The following is a 15,902-nucleotide window of genomic DNA, read 5'->3' as shown; positions in this document are numbered from 1 at the left end:
AGTGCCAGTGTGTCAGCTGAAAAGTCCAGGTCAAGGGTATAGCCGGCCGTGTGTGTTGGGCCATTGAGGTACTGAGACAGCCCCATGGTTGTGATGCAGGCACCATGACACCCTGAGCTGGCCCATTTGAAGCAGCCTTGCCATGGATATCGAAGTCCCCAACACCACTTTGAAAGGGTTCTTCAACACCACATCTTAGATTACCTCGGTCAGGGAGGTTGTAGGGCAGTGAGGTGGACGGTACACTAAACATCCCATTTTGTCTCTGGTGCAACACCACAAACAACCCCTTGAACCCAGACACAGTACAGATTGGTCGATAGGTGCGGGAGATGGATTTTTTATGGACAATTGTGACCTTCCCTGCCCCTCTGATCTGGAATGGTGCTGCACTGGGTATCCAGGTGGACACGACTGGGTTAGCCCTCGGCTCATCTGCCTAAGTCTCAGTTATACACACCAGGTGAGCCCACAGTCCACAATCAAATTGTGTTTATCCTGGACAGATCCAGCATTTAGCAACACCTCCACAAGGCAAGGTGGTCAGCTAACGGGCACCCCCAGATTCTGAAATGCAGCAGGTGAAGCAGAGGGGGCAAGGACTTCAAAGTAACTAGCCTGCCCCCTCCCCTGTTGTATACCTTCTCTACCAACTGTCAGGCCCAGGATGTGACTCAGGAACCAGACCAACGGCTGTAGTTAATTCGTGTTTTATTAGGGTAATGTCCAAACAAAGACTGCGTTTTCTCATGAAGCAATACAGGGATACAGGTCCTGCGGCATTGGGAGAAAGTTGACAGAGCAAGGGACTTCTTCCCGCCTGTTCTTTAAGAAGGGGCCAAACGGGCGCGCAATCTTTCGCTCCTCCTTAACTGCCCCTCAGGTACTGCCCACCTTCCCCCCCTTCTCTCCTGTCTTTTCAGCTGTCTGCGTGTGCGCGGTGAGGGGGGAAGCATCACCCCCTCCTCTTCTGAAGTTTCCGATTCCAGGATGGGGGATAGGGGAGGGGCTGATGGTAAACTGCCTCCCCGCTTTTCGGCTGTGGGCAGCCCTCCCTCTTTCCCCTCTTGCTCTGAGCCTGAAAGAGGGGGAGGCGTGAGAATGTCCAGGGAGGGCTCAGGCTCCCCGTCGCTAAGCGACCTTATCACTGGCAGTTCCTCTGTTTCGTCTTCGCTCCAAAGGGGGGAAGTTCCTCCCCCTTCCCTCTGCCATCCATCCGAATACTCTTCTCCCAACTCTCCGGGATCCAGCTCCCCGGGATTGGGACCCCAGCTCTGCCTTCCGACACCATCCCCCCTCCCAGGCTGTGCCCCCCTCCCCTTGTCTGGCTTGGGACGGTGGGGAAAACGTTGATGGAAAAGTTTTACCAATTCTGGAGCATGCACATCAGCTGCATCTTCCCATGATCTGTCAGCCACCCCATAGCCTTTCCAGTGAATCAAGTACTGCAGCTTGTGGCGTCTGATCCTGGAATCTAAGATCTCCTCAACTTCAAACTCAAGCTGCTCATTTACCAGGAGTGGAGCTCCGGGAGGTTCCTCCGGCCGTAACTCACTGGGAGGGGCGGCTTTCGTTAAGAGGGATCGATGGAACACAGGATGTATTTTAAACATGTCAGGCAGCTTCAGTCGGTACGCCACGGGATTGATTTGAGTTTCTATTTCGAAAGGACCCACCCTCTTGTCTTGTAATTTTCTACATTTGCCCGGCATCTGGAGGAAGCGGGTGGACAGCCATACCTGGTCTCCCGGTTGAAGGGGGGGCCCCTCCTTCCTGTGCAGGTCAGCAACTCGCTTGTACTCCGTTTTGGCTTCGTTTAACTGCTGTTTCAGTGTCTGTTGCGCCGCTTGCAATTCCTTAAGGAAGTTCTCAGCTGCCGGTACCAGCATTCCTTCTGAGCTGCTTGGAAAGACTTTAGGATGGAATCCATAATTAGCGAAGAACGGGGTTTGTTGAGTGCTGGAGTGCAGAGAATTGTTGTAGGCGAACTCTGCAAAATGCAAATATGATACCCAGTCAGTCTGTTGATAGGACACATAACTTCGTAAATATCTTTCCAAAACGGCGTTCAAGCGTTCCGTCTGCCCATCTGTCTGGGGGTGATGGGCGGAGGAGAGTTTTAATTCCGTCTGCAACTGTTTCCACATTGCTCTCCAAAATTTGGCTGTGAACTGAGTTCCTCGGTCTGAGACTACGCTGTTTGGCAATCCATGCAGCCGGTAGACTTCTTTTATGAATAACTTGGCCGTTTCTTTAGCCTCTAAGGCCCCTGCACAAGGAAGAAAGTGTGCCATTTTGGTAAGTAGATCCACCACTACTAAGATGGCTGTCATTCCTTGGGACTTGGGTAGATCAGTTATAAAATCCATGGAGAGGTCCTTCCAGGGTTCGTGTGGGACAGGCAACAGTTGTAACAGGTGTCCCTGTTTGTGTTTTTGTCCGCAGACAGACAGAGCAGGACTTTACATAACTCTCAATATCCCGACGCATTTTAGGCCACCAGAAGTCCTTGGCCACGTTCTGAATGGTCTTGTAAATCCCAAAGTGTCCCGCTGTGATGGAATCATGACACTGGCGTAGGATTCTGAGCCTTAATTCCCCTTCTGGCACATATCTGGCGGTTTTGAACCGTAACAGTCCATTTCTCCAGTGAAAGGTTACTTCTGAGTCTTGACCTTGTCCCGTCTCCTGCTGATATTTTAGCATGTCTGCATCTTCTTGTTGTGCCTTTTTGAGTTCCTCTTCCCATGAAGGCTGGCATACTCCCAACGTTAATTTCTCTGGCGGGATTACGTACTGAGGCTGGTCCTCGGATTCACTTTCTTTGTATTGTGGCTGTCTGGATAAGGCATCCGCTCTCTGGTTTTTGGCTTGGGCATGGTAAGTAATCTGGAAGTTAAACCTAGTGAAGAACTGGGACCATCTTATCTGTCTCTGGTTCAGCTTTCTGGCGGTTTGGAGGCTTTCAAGATTCTTGTGGTCGGAGCGCACTTCAATTCGATGAGAGGTCCCCTCTAGGTATTGTCTCCAGTTTTCAAAAGAGTCCTTGATGGCCAGCAGCTCCTTCTCCCAAACTGTGTAGTTCTTCTCTGCAGGCTTTAACTTCCAAGAGAAGTACGCACAGGGGTGCAGCTCCTTCCCTTCTTGGTCTAATTGTAGCAGGACCCCCCCGATGGCAAAATCTGAAGCATCTGCTTCCACTACGAAAGGGCGGTTCGGATCAGCAAAGCGCAGAATGGGCTCAGTAGCAAACCTTCTCTTCAGCTCCTCAAAGGCCTCGGTGGCGTTCTCTGTCCATTGAAACTTCTTCTTCCCCTTTAAACAGTCAGTCAGAGGAGCTGTTAATTTGGAAAACCCTGGAATGAACTTTCTGTAATAATTGGCAAACCCCAAAAACCGTTGTACATCCTTTTTGGTGACAGGTTGGCCCCAGTCCAATATGCAGCTTACTTTCCCTGGGTCCATCTCCACGCCTTCCGCTGAGATTCGATATCCAAGGAAGTCTAGAGACTTGAGTTCAAATCCACATTTCTCTAATTTAGCATACAGGTGATTTTCTCTCAGTCTCTTCAACACCGTCTTCACATGCTGGTCGTGGTCTTCCTGGTTCTTTGAGAACACCAGGATATCATCTAAGTAACAGATTACATACGTGTCCAACAAGTCTCTAAACACGTCGTTCATGAATTTTTGAAAAATTCCTGGACTTCCACAAAGCCCGAACGGCATGACCAGGTATTCATACTGTCCGTAAGCGGTCAAGAATCCTGTTTTCCATTCATCTCCCTCCTTCATTCTGATCAGATTGTACGCTCCTCTCAAATCCAACTTCGTGAAGATTTTTGCAGAGCGCAGTCGGTCCAGCAACTCTGAGATCAGGGGCAGCGGGTAGCTGTTGGGGATGGTGATCTGGTTCAATGCGCGATAGTCGTTACAGGGTCTGAGTTCCCCCCCCTTCTTTTTCACAAACAATAGTGGCGCTCCAGCAGGGGATTGTGAGGGGCGTATGAATCCTCGCCTCAGGTTTTTATCCAGGAATTCCTTCAGGGCCTCCCTCTCATTCTCTGTGAGAGAGTAGATTCTCCCTGATGGGATGCTGGCTCCTGGCACTAGGTCAATCGCACAGTCGTAAGGGCAGTGGGGGGGTAAAGTCTCTGACTCTTTTTCATCAAACACATCTTTGAATTCTTCATACTTTGGCGGCAGGGTCACTTGCTCGATCTCTTGCACTGCCCCCGCTAAGGTGTTCTTGATTCCTTCAGGTTGACAGTTCTCCTGGCAATACTGTGAGGTGAACCACACCACCGCCTCCTTCCAACTTATTTTGGGTTCATGCTTTGCTAGCCAGGGCATTCCCAGAATCACCTCAAAGTTCGAGAGATCTGACACGTATAGCGAAATGAACTCTTCGTGCCCAGGGATTTGAAGTTTCACTTCCTCCGTGGCTTGTGTCACCCCTCCTGACTTCAGGGGTCTCCCATCGATAGTCTCCACAGCTAGGGGAGCGTCCAGTTTCCACCGGGAAATTCCATGACGCTTGACTAACTTTGCATCAATAAAATTTGTGGAGGCTCCACTGTCAATTAAGGCAGTGGAATTAAACACCACTCCTCTGGAAGTTGTAATCCGAATAGGCAAGACCAACACCCCCTTTGAGGGAGGTTGGATCGTTGGGGGGCCTTTATACAACGCTGCCCCCAGTCCACCGGCCTGCACGTGGACTGGGTGTTCTAGTTTCCCGACGGCTCGGCTTTCCCCCCTTTCAGTCCACAGTCTCTGGCCACATGGCCCGGCTTTGAACAATAAAAGCATAAACGTTCCCGGCGTCGTCTTTCCTTTTCTTCTTCCGACAGTCTTGGCCTAGCCCCTCCCTGTCCCTCAGTTGCATTACCTGCCATCCCTGCAGTGTGAAGGGTCTTGTTGCGGGATGCCGAGGCTGAGTATCTCGGGACCTCCTGCTTCCTTTCCAGGCGCCTTCCTTCCATCCGGTGATCTATCTGTAGGCATAGCCGGATGAGCCCTGGTAGGTCAGCGGGGGGGGAGGTCCTGGCCAACTCATCCAGGATTTCAGCATTTAATCCACTCCGGTACATAAACATCAGGGCGGCGTCATTGTAACCAGTTTCCTGCGACACAATTTTAAAAGCGTTAGTGTACTCGGAAACAGTCCCTTTAGCTTGCTTCAGAGCGCCTAGTTGCCGCGCTACTGTTTCAGCCCTTTGCGGGTCTTGAAACATCTTGGTCATCTCCTGTATAAATCCTCTGTACCTTCCTAAGACAGTATCCTTTCTCACGAGATACGGAGTCACCCATTTTGCAGCTTCTCCCTCCAGGAGGCTAATCACGAAAGCTACTTTAGCCCCATTGTCTGGAAATTCCGTGTGCCTGACATCCAGATATAACTCACATTGAGCCACGAAGGTTGCCAACTGATCACTTTGTCCTGCGTATTTTGGGGAATCCAATGGGAACCTTTACTACGGCAGCTGGAGGGGCTGTTTGCATCTGGTCTATCATGGCCTTCAAGGTTTGATTATCCGTCTTCAGCGCCTTGACTGCTGCTAGCAGGGCTTGAACATCCGTCTGCAAATCAGCTACCTTAGTCCTCAAGAGTTCCACTTCTTCCGTCTCAGAAGTGGGGTTCGTCCCCCCCGCTGCTCTCTTTGACATCTTGTCCCAGTCAAGTGAAGAGAGCGTTGAGGGTGATTTAGGTGGCTCTGTCAAGCTGTCAGGCCCAGGATGTGACTCAGGAACCAGACCAACGGCTGTAGTTAATTCGTGTTTTATTAGGGTAATGTCCAAACAAAGACTGTGTTTTCTCATGAAGCAATACAGGGATACAGGTCCTGCGGCATTGGGAGAAAGTTGACAGAGCAAGGGACTTCTTCCCGCCTGTTCTTTAAGAAGGGGCCAAACGGGCGCGCAATCTTTCGCTCCTCCTTAACTGCCCCTCAGGTACTGCCTGCCTTCCCCCCCTTCTCTCCTGTCTTTTCAGCTGTCTGCGTGTGCGCGGTGAGGGGGGAAGCATCACCCCCTCCTCTTCTGAAGTTTCCGATTCCAGGATGGGGGATAGGGGAGGGGCTGATGGTAAACTGCCTCCCCGCTTTTTGGCTGTGAGCAGCCCTTCCTCTTTCCCCTCTTGCTCTGAGCCTGAAAGAGGGGGAGGCATGAGAATGTCCAGGGAGGGCTCAGGCTCCCCGTCGCTAAGCGACCTTATCACTGGCAGTTCCTCTGTTTCGTCTTCGCTCCAAAGGGGGGAAGTTCCTCCCCCTTCCCTCTGCCATCCATCCGAATACTCTTCTCCCAACTCTCCGGGATCCAGCTCCCCGGGATTGGGACCCCAGCTCTGCCTTCTGACACCAACCTATCTCCCCCTACCTACCATCACAGGATGGCAGTCTTACTCCCATTTCTCCCCCATCCCTGGCCCAGATGCATACGTCCCTGACTCAATTCTAGTAAAACAAAGGAATACAGCAGAGTTTTGTGGCAGGAGACACTCAAACAAAGAAAAATATTGGATGTGGCTCACACCCTGGCTCTCACCTGGGACAAAAACTCACCACTCCCTGGTGACTCCCACGCAGGAAGGGAGCAATTCCATGCTAGACTGGATTTTCTCCAGGAGCATGAAACAATTTTCCACCAACATACACTACTCTGTTGTGTTACCTATCTCTGCTCTAGGAAGAATGTAAGATGTGCCCTTCCAGTTGTTGGGAGTCCAGTTCACATGATTAAGAGAAGGAGCAAAAGTTCCAGCATTTGGAGCTTTTTAGCTTAGACATGACAGAAGTGCATAAAACTATGCGTGGCATAGAGAGTGGATAGCAAAAGCTTTTCTTCCTCTCCCACAACACTAGTACTTGTGAACATCCAGTGAAGCTGAATGTTGGGAGGATTCATGCGGGGGAGGGGGGGAGACAGCCCAGAAACCTGTACTAACATTATTCCTCCTTCAGATCTATTGGCCTGGCACACGAGTGCCTGCACAGAAATCAGGAAACACAAACATTATGGTTTCAGGACTCTCTTCTTTGTCTCTTGCTTAGATCGACTTCGGGACACTCTGATCCATGAACTATGCCATGCAGCCACATGGCTAATCCACGGCGTCCGAGATGGCCACGGCCGATTTTGGCGATTATATGCTAAGAAGTCTTCTGTGGTCCACCCAGAGCTCCCGGTGGTGTCACGGTGCCACAACTATGAGATCAAGTACAAGTTCACCTATGAGTGTGCTCAGTGCAAAAATACGTAAGTGAGGGGCTTCCTTTGGCCGCCTAGCAGTGCCTGTCCCTGTTCCTGGAGATACATTTAAACACTTGCAATTGGGAAATTCTAAGTTTTTCTCTGCCACTTTACTGCCAGCAGGTGATTTGAGTATCATGACCCAACGTTTTGTATTAAAACCTAAGAGAGGCCTGTGTCCTGTTGTAAGAGAGTCTCTGCGCTGCTAGCATCTCCCAGCAGCTGAAATTGCCTCCTGCTTTTCAGTGATCTGATTCTATAAGATCTGATGAACCTTATGAATGGAGGCTGCTAGATGCTGAACCCTGCCCCCCCCACTTCAGTTTTTGAAGTGGAGCTTGGAGGATGTCCAGATATATCATGCCTGATGAGCTAAGTGTGGTGTAGTGGTTAAGGTGTTGGACTATGACCTGGGAGACCAGGGTTCGAATCCCCACGTAACCATGAAGCTAACTGGGTGACCTTGGGCCAGTCACTGCCTCTCAGCCTCATGAAAACCCTGTTCATAGGGTCACCATAAGTCGGAATCGACTTGAAGGCAGTACATTTACATTTTGATGAGCTAATTAGGAGCATAGTACTACCTCCTTGTATCCCCTAAGAACTTCCCCTATCTTGGTGTCTGCAACTTAACACTCTTAAATTCTGCACTCCTTAACCAATTAGTTCCGCAATCAATCTGGTGCATGTTTGTTTTTTAGTGGAGGAGGGGGCAAGGCAAAGGAGGGATTAAGGGCATTAAGAAGCAGCCCCTGCTGGGTCAGGCCAGTGGCCCATCTAGTCCCACCTCCTGTTTGCTCGGGGGCCCTGTTGGAAGCCCACAAGTAGGGCCTGAGCACAAGAGCAGCATGACTGGGAATGCCAGTTTCTGGGAACCGGAGGAGGGGAGAGACCTTTGCACTCAGGTCCTGCTTTTGGGCTTCTTGTTGGACTAGATGGGCCCCTTTGGCCTCATCCAGCAGAGCTCTCCTTATGTCCTTATGTTCAATATGAAGTGAACCAAAGCTACAAAAACAAAAGGTGTAACTTTAAAATGCTGTCTGAGATGACCCTGGCTTAAGTGCTAGCTTAAAGTGCACAGCGAGGAGGGCATTTGCCCCTCTCAAAGCATAAGCAGAACCTAAGAACAATGGCCCATTTAGTCCAGCATCCTGTTCACACGGTGGCCAACGAGATGTTGGGAACCACACGGGCAGGACCTTAATGCAAACTGCACTCTCCCCTTCTCTGGTGTCCAGCCACTGGTATTCAGAGGCAGATTGACTCTTGACTGTAGAGGCAGCGCATAGCCATCATGGCTAGCAACCAACTATAGCCTTATCCTCCACATGTTTATCTAATCCTCTTTTAAAGCTATCTGTGTTGGCTATAAACTCGGGGGGGGTCATCTGGGTGTCACAACCGAAAAGGTTTGCACTGGTTCCCACAACCTGTCCACATTTTCATGTGCCTCAGCTGTCTTGGATACTGTGGGTGGCAACTGGTCCAGACAGGGCCTGCTTTAGTGGGTGGCTCCCTAATTGGTGCCTTCCCTGCCCAGAGAAGTTTGCCATGCCTGCTCGCAACTGTAATTTTAGGAGAATAGTTAAGGAAGGCTTCTGTGATCAACCACTTGAACGTGGGGCACTGTGATTAGCCCAAGCTAGTTTTATTCTATAGCAATATGTATGTGTGTGGGGAGGGGTTGCTGAGAAGCACAATGAAAATTGGTGGAAACTAGCTGTAACTGTCTTGCTCACTGTCCCTCACTGTCTTGCTTTCCCCTGCTCTCCTTTAACCTTTCCTGGCAACCCCCTTTTTCTCTCTGTCCTTCCTAAGATGGTCACTCCTCAGTTGGGCATTAGGCATGCTGGGCATGCAACCTTTTGCTGAGCCAGGGTGCCATCACTTACAGCCATCACTTAGTGGGCAATCGCTTACAGCCGTCCTCTGTGCAAGCCTGACTGCTGCTTCTTCACAAATCCTCTTGTGTTTTGGCTTTTCAGGATTGGGCGCCACTCAAAATCTCTGGACACGCAGCGCTTTGTTTGTGCTCTCTGCAAGGGGCATCTTGTGCTGTGCCAGCCCGTGCGCAAAGATGGTACACCAGCTAAAGCATCGCTCACTCCGTTCGCAGCATATGTGAAAGAAAACTATGGCTCTGCTAAGCGGTCTCAGCAGGGGCTGAACCATGGAGCCATCATGAAGAAACTTGGTGTGGACTTTGCCGCCCAGGGGTCTCTCCTCAGTGTTTGACTTTCTCCCACTCTAGTCAAGGATTGGTGCAGCAGCCCCAGATCCATTGCTTTATGTGGCGCTTCCCTTCCCAAGAAGGAAGCAGCGCCCTGTGCAGTGTCTGCCCAGCAGCAACAGGGCACTTGGCCCATCTTCCCTGAAACTGCCAGAGCTGTTTTTTTATTTTCCCTTCTCTCTCTCCCCCCCCCCCCCTCAGCCCATGCTTTTACTAACCCTTTTGTGTCTGATCTCATTTGCCCAGGGCATCTACTCAGGTTTTATAACACACACTAAGCTACGAATAAAGTGAACTGTTTCTGTGTTCCGAATGTTGTTTTCTTCCTAATTGCACTTCCTGTTCACAGAGGAATCGTCAAAGAATTCTCGGACCAGGCCATGCATACTGTCACTGCCTGCTGCTGATTATTGCATTTCATTGGTGAGCTGCAAGGCTTTGTGTTGGAGAAACCAGCTGTTTTAATCAGCCCCACCTGTGGCTCATCTCTCTCCCCCCCCCAAAGCCATTACATCACTGTGAAAATAGGCTGTAACCAGTAGCTCACATTGCTTCCCCCCCCCATGAACATGCTTTCTGGAGATGGACACCACTGTTGCCCACCCAATCTGGGAAACAGATCATTTAAATATCCGAGTGAGAACATCCGTAATCCCGTTGCAAGATGTGTAAATGGCCATTTTCCTGCTCCATAACTAGTAATGGCAGGATAATGTGAAACAAGCAAGCTGACACATCGCCTCTCCGCTTCCCCAGCTCATAGTTAGCCTTGCTCCTACAGGAGGCAGTATGGCTGCCAACGTGGGTGACTAAAAGAGGATTAGACAAATACATGGAGCATAAGACTATTGATGGCTGCTAGCCATGATGGCTGTCCTCTGCATGCTTGGTTGGAGACGGTATGTCTCTGAATACCAGTCGCTGGGAACCGGAGGAGGGAAGAGTGCTCTTGCACTCAAGTCCTGGGAACATCAAGGCATTTGGCTGGCCACTGAGAATAGGATGCTGTGTAGATGGGCTAACTGGCCTGATCCAGCAGTTAGGCTCTTTTGTTCAGACCTCACATAGACTGGATAAATGTTCTGGTCACCAGGCATTGAGAACATGCATGTGCCCAGACTGTGCAAATTGCCTAGAGAACCTCGATTGGAAGGTGAGGTAAAAAAATGTAATTAGGACAACTTATCTCTCCTTTTTGCACAGTGAGGATAAAACTGAATATACTCACCCCATTCATGTTTGTTATTTTTCTCCTAGGGGCCTGGGCAGCTGACCTTTGCCCCATGCTGCTGCTCCCTAAATAAATCAGGAAATGTGGCAGCCTCTGGCTGACCTGGGAGATAGGAGTTTTGAAATAGTAGCTTTGCATTGAAGAGTGGCTTCAGAGTAGCTTGCGGTGGCCAGTTAAAGTAGGACATAAAAGCCTATTGCTTTCAGGGTGGTAGCCATGCAGTGTCAAAATCTTATTGCTCCTTGTACACATGAAGTTAATTGCATAACTTAAGTTAACATGCATAATTGCAATTACTATGCCTTGATTTGAAACTGTAATAAAACAGCTGCCGGGGGAGGGGGCTTTTGACCTGGGACTGGTGTGTGTGTGTGCGCACATGCAAAGTTGGTGCCAAGGGAAGCTTTTCTGCTAGACCCAATAATAGCATCAAGAGATCAATTTTCTTGTGCAAGGAGAACTGCTTTTAACCCACATGCACACACCGTGGTTACTACCTAAATTTGAAGGGATGGACACACTAATTGCAATCACACAATTGCAATTGCACACAACTGTACAATTCTCTGAAAGTGGCTTCTCTGAATGGATTTGCCTAATTGGAGCCAAAGAGAGTGATGGTGTAGATTCTGACCCTTCGAGACCAAAAAGGGTATATGTTGTAAGCACAGGTGGTTAAGATGCTGGTCACTTATATGTGCTTTAGGCTGCTTTGTGTGTGCATGCTGCTGGTTAAGTCACTACTCTTGCTTCTACTGTTTTCCAGCGGACCCTCTCTGGATAGCTGCCCTGTGGCTTTCCAGGTGGTGTCAAGTCCAACTCCCACCAGCCCCAGCCATCATAACCAGCACTCAGGAAAGGTGGGACTTGTCATCCAACAATATCTGGAGAATCGCAACCCCTCCATAAATGTGCTTTAATTTAGGGCGAGACAACTTCAGACATGGGTGATCCCTGGGCATTGTCTGCAGAAGGAGTAGCAATGGGTTGTTAATGCGTAGCAGCTGCTGTTTCCTGATGCATGTGTCTGAGGGCCAGTGTTGTGACTAGTGCGTGGGTGTCAGCACTGTGGCTCCAGAGAGGACTGGAAGTTGGTGATGTTGCTGCCGGTTGAGGCTATGAAACTGATTGGCTTGCTCGGGTGTAAGCTGAGGCTCAGCCTTCTTCCCCCACCCCAGCAAGTGGGCTCGGAGGACAGGGTAGTTTCCACAAAAGTTCCTTTATTTTTATTTTTTTGTTGTTTGCGTTAATGTTTCTCATCTTTCTCTACTAATTAGTGAAGGAACAAAAAGCAGAATTCATTAGTTGCTACCACCTTCCTAGAAAATCCCTGTTGCTGTGTTTCAGTAAGGGCCTCCATCTCAACAATATCCTCTTAGTCAGGAAGGTTACTCTTGGGCCATCTGTTCTCAGCCTTCCAGTGAGAAGCCATCTTCACTCACGTCTTAGCTTGAAGCCATTCATGTAGGCTGGGCATGCTTTTGAGACTGCCTGCTTGCAGTCACAGTTGGCTCTCCATCTCCGCTCTTCGGATTCCTAAGTGGTGGCAAGCTCTCTGCTGCTGCTTGGAGCCCTGTGGGAGATTCTAGATTCTTGTTGATGAACCTGTGAGCACTTGTCACCCGAGAGGAGTTTAGCTTGTCCTTGGGTGACCAGCAGCTACTGCAAGTGGTGCTGGCCTTTGGAGCCCCTTGCTGCTTTAACCAGTGGTGCATGCGTGCCAGGTCTTGCCCATACTGGAGCTCACGCAGGAGCTGCTCCTTCTGCTCTTTCAGCTGGTGCATGATAGCTTTCAGGCCTTGAGCTCGTTTGATGAGGTTCAATAGTTCGTTGCGTAGCTGCCAGTTCTCAGCTTTCACCTGCTTGGTGTGTTGGATGAGGCTGCGCACTGCTTCCTTCTCAGCCTTCTTGGCCAGAGCTTGGACTTTCTGATGAGACTCCACCTCATATTCCGCCTTCAGATGCAGGAATTTGCTCTTGACCTTGTGCATTTGTTCTGAGTGCTGGATCCTCATAGCTAGAAGCTCCTTCTCCAGCTCCCGGATCCGGCTTAGCTGCTCTGACTGCAGCTCCTTGAAGGGCTTGAGCTCTTCGACTTCCTTGTTCATGAGGGAGTACTTGGTCTCCATCTCTATCAGCTGGCTCCTCACTTCTGTCTCCTTGTCTGTGTACTGTGAAGTCAGCTCTTCCTTCTGCTTCAGGACATGTGCAAGGTCTGAGCGGTTCTGGTCATTCAACGTAATTATGGCATTCTGGCATCGGAGGGTGCGCTTGGCTAAATAGGCCAGGTAGGCTTTACTATTCTCTCTTATCTGCTGGGCTTCCTTGTTCAGGAACTCATTTTCACTCTGGAAATGTTCCATGCGCTGTGTGTACGTATTGATGTGCTCTGTCAGGATGCCATATTCCTTCTGCAGGTACTGCTCCCTCTCAGTGATAAATGTCCCTGAAGTGCTTACGACCTTGGGCATACTTTTCTTAATTTTTGACTTTGTTTTCCTTGGAACCATGTTGTTGTGCTGACTGCTGCACTTTCAGGTACTGACCAAAATGAAAGTAAATGAGACTTTATTTATTCAAAACATTTGTATACAGTCTTTTGAAGCACACAAGCCCTCTCAAGACAGCCAGTTATGATGTAAAACATTGTAGCATTAAAAACATTGTTTCAGTACAACCCAAAGGCATCATTAACAGATAAAACGATAGTTCTTAAAACATGAACCAGCAACATTACTTGTTTGAAAACTGACTGAAACATGCCTCTGCTTTTCAAGGCCTGTTTGCCAACAGTCAGAGAGGGAGCCACGTGCCCTTCCTACCGAGGGAGCACTGCATAAGCAAGCGGCCGATTGCCAACTAGGGGGCCATGAGGGAAAGGTACTTTCTTTGGTAATTTAGAGAGAGATGCTACAGGCTATTATGTAAAAAACCATGAGGAGACACTGGGCTTCATTTTGGAAGGATGGAGGGAGCTGGGAGAGGCACTTGTCACCATATTGGGAGGGCGGCTGAGTTTGGCAATGCACTGAGGAATTGCTCAACACCCACCCAACGTCAATTTAGAGGGTCTCGGGCCTACCCTTTGTGCAGGCATACCCTGCTTAATGTCGCTTCACTTAACGTCACCTCGCTCTAACGTACATGCTCCATACGCCACCATACCCCGCTTAACGTACGCGTGGTTCGCAATTACGGACACTTAATGGTATGACACTGCTGCCATCTAGTGGCGATTGCAGTGCAGTACATGCATACATAATTCCTTCACTTTACATTTTCACTTTACATACACGCTCCAGTCCCATTGCGTATGTTAAAGCTGGGTATGCCTGTATATTAACACGTCCTGCCTTTTGGTAGATGTCAGCTGCAGCATGTCAATTCAATACAAAGCTTAAATGGAGTAAATGTTACATGGGTGGGTAGAGCCATAGCATCCTGTCATTAAACTCCATTAAGCTCCAGGCGCTATTGGATGAAACCGATTATCTAGATCCATTTCAATCGGGTTTCAGACCCGGTTTTGGCACTGAGACGGCCTTGGTCACCCTGTTTGATGACCTATGTCGGGAGAGAGACAGAGGGAGTGTAACTCTGTTGATTCTCCTTGATCTCTCAGCGGCTTTTGATACCATCGACCATGGTATCCTTCTGGAGAGGCTTGCGGAGTTGGGTGTTGGAGGCACTGCTTGGCAGTGATTCCGCTCCTACTTGGCGGGCCGTCTCCAGAAGATAATACTTGGGGAACATTGCTGGACACCGTGGGCTCTCCAATATGGGGTCCCACAGGGTTCAGTTCTGTCTCCCATGCTTTAACATCTATATGAAGCCGTTGGGTGCGGTCATCCGGAGTTTTGGAGTGCGTTGTCATCAGGGCTGATGACATGCAGCTCTACTCCTTTTCATCTTCAGGTGAGGCGGTCGATGTGCTGAACCATTGACTGGACGCGACAATGGACTGGATGAGAACGAACAAGCTGAGACTCAATCCTGATAAGACTGAGATGCTGCTGGTGGATGGTTTCTCTGGTCAGACGGTGGATACATACCCTGTCCTGGATGGGGTTACACTCCCCCTAAAGGAGCAGGTTCGTAGTCTGGGAGTCGTTTTAGACTCTTCCCTATCACTCGAGGCTCATGTAGCCTCGGTGGCACGGAATGCGTTCTACCAACTTCGGTTGGTAGCCCAGCTACGTCCCTATCTGAGTAAGGAGGACCTTACATCAGTGGTACATGCTCTGGTAACCTCACGTTTGGACTACTGCAACGCGCTCTACATAGCGCTACCTCTGAAGACGGTTCGGAAGCTACAGCTAGTGCAAAATGCACCGGCCAGACTGCTAACAAGAACCAAGCGGTTTGAGCATATAACACCTGTTCTGGCTCGCCTGCACTGGCTTCCAATATGCTTCCGGGCCAGATTCAAAGGGTACTAACCTATAAAGCTTTATACGGCGCGGGACCACAATATCTGCTGGAACGCCTCTCCCGATACGAACCGGCTCGTACACTACGGTCTACTACGAAGGCCCTCCTCCAGGTCCCGACCCATAGGGAGGCCCGGAGGGTAGTAACAAGATCTAAGGCCTTCTCAGTGGTGGCCCCCGAATTGTGGAATAGTCTCCCCGAGGAGGTACGCCTGGCGCCGACACTATTATCCTTTTGGCGCCAGGTTAAAACCTTTCTCTTCTCTGAGGCATTTTAATCTAAGTTAATTTGAGTAAATGTAATTTTATTTTAGATGGTGTACTTTTATATACTTGTTGTATTAGATCTTGTAATTTTATTATTGTATATGTTTTTATGTTCACCGCCCAGAGAGCTGTTTGCTAGTCGGGCGGTATATAAGCTTAATAAAATAAATAAATAAATAAATAAATTAAATAAACATGTAATCAGTGTCTGTCCTGGGCTGAACATGGCTTCGATGCTTAAAGACAGATATAGTAATGAAAAAATGGTGATACAGTAAGGGGTTGTATGGCAGAATGAGTAATCTGACATTTTGTTGTCCTGGGTCAGTGCATGGGAATGTTGTAAGACCTTGCTTGGGCCTAGTTCCTCAGCTGGCTTTCAAAGGTAGATCAGAAGTGGATTAGTTACTATGTGCTTAAGCTCTTTTACTAACTGGGTTTTCACTGTGCATTATATTTATTTTTATTTTATTAAAATATAATTTAAGAAGGC

The 15,902-nt window shown here is 49.2% G+C and overlaps 2 protein-coding genes across 11 annotated transcripts in view; one reads left to right on the top strand and one right to left on the bottom strand.

The window, feature by feature from the left end:
* The window catches only part of LOC133390051 (germ cell nuclear acidic protein-like), a 56,794-nt gene extending 47,004 nt beyond the window's left edge, over positions 1 to 9,790 (top strand). For all 10 annotated transcript variants that reach the window (XM_061637896.1, XM_061637894.1, XM_061637892.1 and 7 more), the window contains 2 exons: positions 7,053 to 7,257; positions 9,237 to 9,790. In XM_061637896.1, coding sequence (XP_061493880.1) covers positions 7,053 to 7,257; positions 9,237 to 9,486 — 455 coding nt within the window. In that variant the 3' untranslated portion in view covers positions 9,487 to 9,790. The remainder of the gene's footprint in view (positions 1 to 7,052; positions 7,258 to 9,236) is intronic.
* A 2,382-nt stretch (positions 9,791 to 12,172) lies between these two features.
* LOC133390825 (coiled-coil domain-containing protein 166-like) lies at positions 12,173 to 13,222 on the bottom strand. Its single transcript, XM_061640231.1, has one exon. The coding sequence runs from the start codon at positions 13,220 to 13,222 to the stop codon at positions 12,173 to 12,175; it is 1,050 nt and encodes a 349-aa protein (XP_061496215.1).
* Between the last annotated feature and the right edge of the window lie 2,680 nt (positions 13,223 to 15,902).

The sequence above is a fragment of the Rhineura floridana genome, chromosome 8 (assembly GCF_030035675.1).
Source record: "Rhineura floridana isolate rRhiFlo1 chromosome 8, rRhiFlo1.hap2, whole genome shotgun sequence".
Taxonomy (NCBI): Eukaryota; Metazoa; Chordata; class Lepidosauria; order Squamata; family Rhineuridae; genus Rhineura; species Rhineura floridana.
The sequence above is the reverse complement of the archived record's forward strand: the minus strand, read 5'-3'. Positions and strand labels throughout refer to the sequence as shown.

Coding starts and splice junctions, on each gene's coding strand:
- LOC133390825 (XM_061640231.1), bottom strand. CDS start 13,222: ATGGTTCCAAGGAAAACAAAGTCAAAAATTAAGAAAAGTATGCCCAAG.